Below are 8,852 nucleotides of genomic sequence, written 5' to 3'. Positions count from 1 at the left end.
AGCCTTTTTATCCGGAGACCAACATCCTGATCTCCACTTAGAGTTAAATTACTAGTGTATGCACCGAGTTAAATCCACGGAATTGAAAATAATTTCCCGTTTTAACATTGCTGCAATGAGCCAATGTTGGGTGGCTTGGATGGGTGATGACCAAAGATGTCCCAATATCTGCACATTTTGCGTCGATGCTTGTAGCACATGTAGTGTGGACAGGGCAGTGTGAAGTGGTGTCAATAAAGGTTGCTGGAGATTAACAGGGAACGTGACTTGTGGCTGGCTGGCGAGTTTAGAGCAGCAACTAAGGGATTGATTGTATTTAATTGTCTAGCTTTAGCGTATGTTGAATTTACGTGCTAATCGGAGGTGCGGGAATGCGCCACCTCAGATTAACTTCACTGTGTAGGTAGGCTCGCTCCACAGTTTCACTCAACGGGGAGTGCATTGTGTTTAATTGGGGGAAGCTAAAAGGCTTCCAGTGAGCTTTCAGATCGGCTTGTGTTGTAAAGGAAACTGGCCAAGGCCGATGTGACTTGTGGGAGGTGGGGGGCATTGTTGATTTTAACTGGGATCAGTGTGAAATGACTGGGGATTTAACTCAAGCCTCGCGTGATGATGGGAAGTGAAAGCCTTTCCAAGACAGCACGCGCTCGGCGCTCCTCTCCGGGCGCCGAGTGGTTTGTCCACCACTCATGGCTGCGTTTCACTCCGTAAGCTCAGCACGATGGATTCCCCTCCTTCCCCTATTCCAGGGTTCCTCATTGCAAGGCCCGCGGGCCCCTGGTGGCCTCTGGTGGCCCCTGGTGGCCACCGGTGGCCACTGGTGGCCCCTGGAGGCCCCTGGTGGCCTTGAGAGCTGTTCCCCGACTACACAAATGTGAAAACACCCCCAATCATGCTGTCACAAACCTGAATGGTTTCAAATGTGGTGGTAGGGTTGGGAGTAGGGCCGAACGATTAATCTATTTCAAATCTAAATCGCAAACAATGCGATTAGGAAATCGCAAAGGTTGGGGGAGGGGGGCAGGGCCTCACACTGATAATGTCTTCTCAGCGAAAGTGCCCCCCCCCCAAACTCCCTCTGAAGATGAGTGATGAACAACTGCTCTAGGGCTCCCTCTTGTGGCGTCGGCTGCTGGGCTCCGCCTTCATCACAACCCCACCGCGGTCGCTGGACTCGACGCTCGACTGCCGCCGCCTTTGCCCCGCGTCGTCTTCGTGGTGCCGGAGACCGGCGGCTCGCGACGCTCTGAAGACGCAAAACCGCCCCGGGGTCAACGCTGCGCCGCGCCGCCGCGGCCTCGTGAGGGCCGCGTCAGCCCCCAGGGCGTTTGGCGACGACGAAAGAGCCGAGGCGGGGGGCGTGGCCGGGGGCGTCGACGCCGGTCGATCGTTGTCAGTAGCCCCGCCCCTCACATGCTCCATGATGGCGCCCCGAGCAGTGGGGCTCTGACGCGAGCTGCTTCCTAGTTAACCCTCCGTCGTCAACGCCTCGTCTACGCCAACAGCCTTCATCATCAGCACCTCCATCAACTCCCCAAGGCCTCCCTCCCATCGACCGCCGCCAACCACCATGCGCTACCGGACGCTGCTGTCGGCCGTGCGTCCCCTGGTGCCCGTGCTGCTGGGCCTCTCGCTGGGCTTCACGCTCTCTCTGCTCGGCCTCACGTGGATGGAGGAGACGTGTGGCCCTCGTGGCCCAGCGGGGAGGCACGGGGAGGAGATGAGCGGACACGGCGGGGGGGGGCCCACGGACAACCTCGGCCAGGACTCTGCAGGTGGAGGAGGCGGCGGCGGTGGCAGCAGCAGCGTGCGGAGACCCAACTCGATCGTCGGCAACGTGGAGGGCGAGGACTACCAGCCACGTATCGTGCCTTACACGCGGCCCGCAGACCAGCCCCGCAAGGCCAAGATGATCCGGTGAGCGTGATGATGATGATGAACATGATGATGATGGATGATGACGCCGTTGTTTAGGCTTTCTCGCGGGGCACGGAGGCTTTGGGGGCATCTGTGGTGGTGATGATTTGGGGGCATCGGTGGTGCTATGAAATGTGAATATTTGGCAGCCGCTGTGCTACGTGGTGGCCCAGGTGCCAGTACACCGAGTGTGGATGTTCCTTTAATCCGCCTGTGCTAATGGGATTTATCGCTATCCACTCGTACTCGTGATGGGTTATTCACTCGTACCCGTGATGGGTAGATCAGTAGAACCCTCCTGAGAAGTGTCAGATGTTGTATAAATTAAAACAAAAATATATTTGACGAAATCTGGTAACCACTTGTTTGTGTCCTCAACACAGTTCACCCCGAACCAAACCCCATACAGGTTCATATTCTTGGTTCTTTCGGTAAAGTCACGTAGAAAGGAAATAATAAAATAATATTAATATAAACCAAATAATAAAATAATATTAATATAAAACAATTGTTTTACATTAATATTTTATTATTTCCCTTCTACGTGACTTTACCGAAAGAACCAAGAATATGAATCCCTGCAGTCACGAAAGCTTTAAATCAAGACCCATACAGGTTGTGGGTGAAGCGCATCTGTGGGTAACCCGAACAAACATTACAGGCCAAGTTGGCCGACTTTGAGGTTTTAGAGTAAAATATATAAGAACATTTTTGCTCCTTTACGCAGCAGTTTGACATTATAGTATGTGTAAGTCGACGTTTTTTATTGACATTTCCCACTCTTAAAAAAACAACATTTATGGGCCGTGTATCAAATCGGCTTCCGTGTTGCATTGCAAGGTCTGAACGCCAACACGCGTGGCGATCCCCACCCCCAGGCCACGCTACATCAGCACGGAGCTGGGCTTACGGGAGCGGCTGCTGGTTGGTGTCCTCACGTCGCGGCTCACGCTGCCCACGCTGGCCGTGGCCGTGAACCGCACGGCGGGGCACCACCTGCCACGCACTCTCTTCTTCACGGGGCAGCGCTCACCCAGCCGCGGTCCTCAGGGCATGAACGTGGTGACGCATGGGGACGAGCGGCCCGTGTGGAACATGTACCACACGCTGCGCTACGTGCACGACCACCATGGCGCAGACTACGACTGGTTCTTTTTCGCGCAGGACGACTCCTACATGCAGGTATCATAATAACGCAAGTTTCCATTGATTCTAAAATTTGGTATCGGTGGTAGATGCCAATTTTTGCTTGGGTGTGTTTCAGAAAGGTGGAAGTTTGCAGCTTTTTTGTTGTCAAGTTACAAGCACCGACACAAACTCTTCACTTGTTTGCAGGCAGAGCGTGTGAAAGAACTCGTTGGGCACTTGAGCATCGATGCAAAGGTTTATCTAGGCCACCCGGAGGAGTTCATCATGAATGTTGGAGATGTGGATGGAGCCATGGGTGGGGGCAGCCAAGGGCACTACTGCCACGGGGGCTACGGATTCGTGCTGTCCCGCAAGGCCTTGTTGGACTTGAACCCTCACTTGGAGAGCTGTCGGGATGACATCTTGAGCTCTAGGGCAGATGAGTGGCTTGGTCGCTGCCTTATCGATACACTTCACCTGTCGTGCTCCAACAAGCAACAGGTAGGAAACAACATTTTTTGAGGAACGTCCATGGTTTCTGTATTGGTTGAAAGGAGCGTGAGATCACAACTTTGCTCTGTACATTTATAATTTCCAGGAGCAAAGATACCGCACATTTGAGCTGGGAAAGAATGTGGATCCTGAGCGAGAGGAAGGGCCCGAGTTTGAGAATGCCTACACTGTGTGGCCTGTGACCGAGCCCGTGCTGATGTACCGCCTCCACAAGCGCTTCACTGAAATCGAGCTGGAGAGAACCTATCATGAAATAAAGCTCCTCCAGGTTTGCAAGATGTCCACATTGGAAAATGATGCGTAATCAAATAAACACGTTACACTTATGAAGCAGAGAATATTATTATCTTGAAATGTTGAATGAAAAAGTTAATGGTGGTTTTGACCAATTTTTGCAGGCAGAGATCAAGAATGTCAGTGTGGATACTCCAGAAGGAGAGAAGGGTGCAACTTGGCCTCTTGGTGTGAATGCTCCATATCAGCCACGCTCACGCTTCGAAGTACTTTCCTGGGAGCACTTCAATGAGGAGTATAGCTTCTCCTGCATCGACGGCTCCCCCAAGTGCTCCTTAGGAGGGGCCGACCGCATGGATGCGACCGACATCGTGGAGACAGCTGTGGAGCAGCTGAATGCTCGCTATGGCCCAATACTTCGCTTTCGCAAACTGGCGCTCGTCAACGGCTACCGCCGCTTTGACCCCACTCGTGGCATGGAGTACACCCTTGATCTCTCACTGGAGGTGGGTGAATGTGAACAACTATTGATTGCATGTCTAGAGTAGAATACTATCTAATCTTGATTTGAAGCTTTTGTGACTGCAGGAATCCATACTCTTTGGTTCTTTCGGTAAAGTCACGTAGGTATAAAACAAATCAGTATTTTATTTTATACCTACGGGACTTTACCGAAAGAACCAAAGAGTATAGAATACTATCTAGTTGAATACCATACATGCCAGGTGAATGTTGTACATATTATTGAGCAAAAACGATTGCACTAGGTAGGACTTGTGTGAAGGAGGAAGGCAGGTTACCAGGACAGGCATTTGAGTGATCTTTTACGAGTCCAACGACCAAGGGGAAGACCCAAGACTGGTTAGCGTGATACTCTTAAGGCAACATCTTGGAGATCACATGTATACTGTGTAACAGCTGCTGGATCTGGTAGAAGGTATACCACATTGGTGAGGTGTGGTGACATCAAGGGCTTTGGCCATGATTACATCTTAATTATGAATTTCTTGTCATTTTGCTCCCATTGTGTTCTAATGTAATGTGCAGGTTTCGACGCAGCGTGGAAACAGCCGCACCCTGGTGAAACGAGTGCACTTAGTGCGACCCCTGGGAACGGTGGAGATCATCCCCATGCCCTATGTTACAGAGGCGACGCGTGTGCACGTTGTGCTGCCTCTCACGGTGCACGAGCGCGAGCACGTGTCTGGCTTCCTAGCATCGTACGCCAACCAGGTGCTGGAGACGCATGAAAATGCCGTGCTCACGCTCCTCTTCGTCTACGATCCATTTGATGCACAGAAGGCAAGTCTATGCTCGTTATTGTGCAATACATTCTACATCTCGGGATCGTGAGAGAAGGCAGTGGCTGAGGTAGGCCTTCATGCAGCAGTTGATTTACCAAGGCTGATGATACGTACTCCTAATATGTGTTCACAGGTTAACGAAGATGATATATTTGCTGGAGTGAAAGCAGAAGTGGGTGATTACGAGCGTCGGTACCCCGAGGTGAAGTTTCCATGGATCAGTGTGAAGACAGATGTGCCATCCCAACTGAAGCTGATCGACATCTTGTCTAAAAAGCATCCAGTCGATACGCTCTTCTTGGTGGCCTCTGTGGGCTCACAGCTCACCATAGATTTCCTCAACCGCTGCCGCATGAATGCCATCGCTGGCTGGCAGGTGTTCTTCCCCATACACTTCCAGGTAGGCATTGCGTTCACCACAATTACACATGTTTTATTGGGAAAAAAAAATTCTCCCCAGTCTCCGGTTTTGTAGCTAATCCAATCCATTCTCATCCTTGCAGGAATATGATCCGCAATTGGTATACCGAGACCCAGAGCGTCAGCCGACGACGTCACAAGATATTTCGCGTGAGACCGGCCACTTTGACCGTGCTGCCTTTGACGAGGCTTGTTTCTACAACTCGGACTACATGGCAGCGCGCTCCCGCATGGTGGCAGAGGGCCCCCCCGCCCAGGACCCCATGGCGCAGGACGCATCTGAGGACGACGACGACGACCTATATGGCCTCTTTGTGCGCCACTCCTCACTGCATGTGTTCCGCGGAGCGGAGCCTGCGCTGCGCCACACTCACCTGCGGAGGGCGTGTAACCCCCGGCTAAGCGAGGGCGTGTATCACCGCTGCCACCAAAGCGACTTGGAGAGCCTGGCGTCGCGCTCACAGCTTGCCTCATTGCTCTTTCAGCAGGAGCAATCTAATAGCACATGACGGTTTGACTCTCTTCCAGAAACACTGTAGGCATCACATTACATATAGGGTTTATATGGACAGCACATTGAAGCTTGCTCATTTTTACATTCCTCCCACTGTCAGACATTGCTACAGATTCTTGATATGTTGTATAACAGGACACTTGTCGATCAAATTGCCTTTGTAATTGACAGCTTTTTATTATATAGGTGCAACATATTTTTTGCTCGGGATCTTTATTATTTAACATATTAAGTGATTACTGCTGTTTTTACAAGTGTTGAAACCCATCATGTAAACTCAAATATTTTTGGGCTGATATTGTCACCATTTGTATAAGAAAGTTAAGTTTTTTTGTCATAGTTATGTGAAAGCATATATATGCAATTATTGCTTTTCATATGGTACATTTATTTTTTTTGTATGCAAAGGAGGGTGCTGTATTTTTATCAATTGGTGTTTCCTTTGAGCTTAAATCTAAATGTGCTTATCCTAAAATTGAAATGTGAATACAAAACTCATGTTTCATTCGAAATATGTATAAAGTGCTCATTGTCTTTATATTATCTTCATGCGTGTACCCAATGTTACGGAGACAGTAGTTTAGGCCATTGGTCCTCAAAAGTGACCAATAGAGAAATTTAACTTAAGGACAATATTTGAGAATCACTGGTTCTGTAAGCAGCAAAAGATTTTCAATCTGCACCCCCACTGCTGCGAGTTGTTTCCCAAGTCTGGCAGATGGAATGTGGGAGCTCGTGCAAACATTGGCAGTGAAAGTGGGATTTACAAACTAATTGGGTAAGTTAGGTTGTTAGTGAGTTTAGTCAACTTGTGCAATATTTAATTTGCAGTTACACAAATGCGATGATTTGCTGATTGTATGGGTTTTAATAAACTTAATGTTTGATAAAGTATCTTAAACTGAAAAATTTATATCTGGATAAAAAGTGGTACTGTCTTTTGTGGAGGTATCTGATTTAAATTAAATGTTCAAATCTTGTCATGCAAAATAATGAAAAATTGTGTTGAATGATTCATTGTAGTTTATCAAAGAGGAACTTACATATTCTTTGGGACTTTCGGTAAAGTCACGAAGATCGGTTAAAAATTACGTCGTAGTTTTTTTGAACCCATCTACGTGACTTTACCGAAAGACCCAAAGACTATGAATTCCTGCAGTCACGAAAGCTTTAAGTCAAGGAACTTACATTTCATGAAGTGTGTGTGAAAACAAATGTAACATGAACCATGCCTGTCACTTTTCAAAACACATTTTAAGTTAAAATCACGCATGCCAGATTACCAAAATTCTGTAGAATTAATTACAATCTCCTTAACATGTTTAATGACCACTCATGTTTAATGAATAAAATTTGTCATCTTTGTAAAATATTTTTTAAAAACAATTACTATTAGGCTTATGGGCTTCGGAAACATGTTCATGCTTGCCATTGAAGCATGGGTAGGACTTGTGTGCCAAGAAATTGGTTACGGTGCACAGTATGGTGACAGGCGTGGATTGAAACTACGTAGCAGTGTGCCATAATTATTGATCCAAAGCTTTGTCTTGGATCAGTAAGACATTGGACAACTATGGAGTGACCCCTACAGGGGGGAACAAGCTGAAGAGGACTGCAGAAATGGAGCGATGAAAGGCTTGCGAGCAAGCGCGAGATGGATTCTTGCATCATGAGACCGTGAAGGATGGTGACTGCTTGGGTGGGGGCAGGGTGGGGGTCATCATTGAGTCAAATTGTATGACATTTAAATGTCTACAACTATGATTAAGTAAATGTAACACGATTTTCCATGTCATGGCTGCTGTACTTTTAAAAAAATCAACTGCTTAATATTATGCACTCACCCCAATACTAATCTGCCACTAAAATGCATTAAATAATACAATTACAGAAAGGTTATCTGTCCACTGCCATAATGGAAAACGAATTTTTTTAAATTCTGAGCTAATTACTTTATCATTTTCGTAGCCAGTAGCTGGACACGTCCCATTAGTGACAACCTGAGCTGAGCTGAGACCAATTAAGGGCTGCTACGTCTCATGCATTGCTTATGTGACCATGTATGACTATTCTTGTGATCACATGCACGATTCAGGAACCATAACTCTCCACTTCTAGTTCCATTTTTTTTTCTTATGCTTGCTTGCAAACACCATATTCTAAAGCAGTGGTTCTCAACCTTGGGTGCACGCACCCCTTGGGGGTGCGAGACATGGCAGATTTTTTTTTTAAGGTAAATCATCGAAACACATTAAGCACGGGCACGTAAGTACAACGACTTTGTTTCATCAAACCTGTGTATTAACATACATTTTTTAACGATTGAGAACCAAAGGAGGTGCAATGCTGCAGTAAAGGTTAAGAACCACTTCTAAAGCATTCAGCTACGCTCACTCAACAAATGGATCAATAGCACACGCTCATGATTCGTCATCTTACCATCTGGACTAACCAGTTGGTACGTTTCACATTTGCGCCATGGGAGCCATTTGGCAGAGTACAATACCTATACACACTTTATTTTGAGATAGTGGATAATAAAATCATAAATAATTACATGAAAGGATTTGAAGTGAAATCAGATATTGGTCCATTCGCCCTTGGTTGGGTGTTTTCCAACAGCAACTATTTTAATAGGCGCACCTTTGAGACTTTCAAAACTGGACCAGAGTTTACTGAATTAAACAAATGCTGCTGAAAACACTCGTAGGTTCGTAAACCTAAGTCAGATTTTATTGGGGGCGCCAGAACCATGCCTGTTAATGCATGTTTTGCATTACCGACAATTGACCAAAACAACGCACAATATGATAATTGTTCTT

At 47.3% G+C, this 8,852-nt stretch overlaps 1 protein-coding gene across 1 annotated transcript; it reads left to right on the top strand.

Annotated features, from left to right (window-relative positions):
* The first annotated feature begins 1,438 nt into the window (after window positions 1-1,438).
* LOC144718146 (chondroitin sulfate glucuronyltransferase-like) lies at window positions 1,439-7,030 on the top strand. The gene is made up of 8 exons (XM_078593890.1): window positions 1,439-1,917; window positions 2,796-3,099; window positions 3,253-3,546; window positions 3,644-3,826; window positions 3,957-4,298; window positions 4,840-5,094; window positions 5,230-5,496; window positions 5,600-7,030. The coding sequence occupies exons 1-8, from the start codon at window positions 1,571-1,573 to the stop codon at window positions 6,023-6,025; spliced, it is 2,418 nt and encodes an 805-aa protein (XP_078450016.1). The 5' UTR covers window positions 1,439-1,570; the 3' UTR covers window positions 6,026-7,030.
* The last annotated feature ends 1,822 nt before the right edge of the window (window positions 7,031-8,852 follow it).

This window comes from Lampetra planeri, chromosome 1 (genome assembly GCF_965212315.1).
Source record: "Lampetra planeri chromosome 1, kcLamPlan1.2.h2, whole genome shotgun sequence".
Lineage (NCBI taxonomy): Eukaryota > Metazoa > Chordata > Hyperoartia > Petromyzontiformes > Petromyzontidae > Lampetra > Lampetra planeri.
The sequence above is the reverse complement of the archived record's forward strand: the minus strand, read 5'-3'. Positions and strand labels throughout refer to the sequence as shown.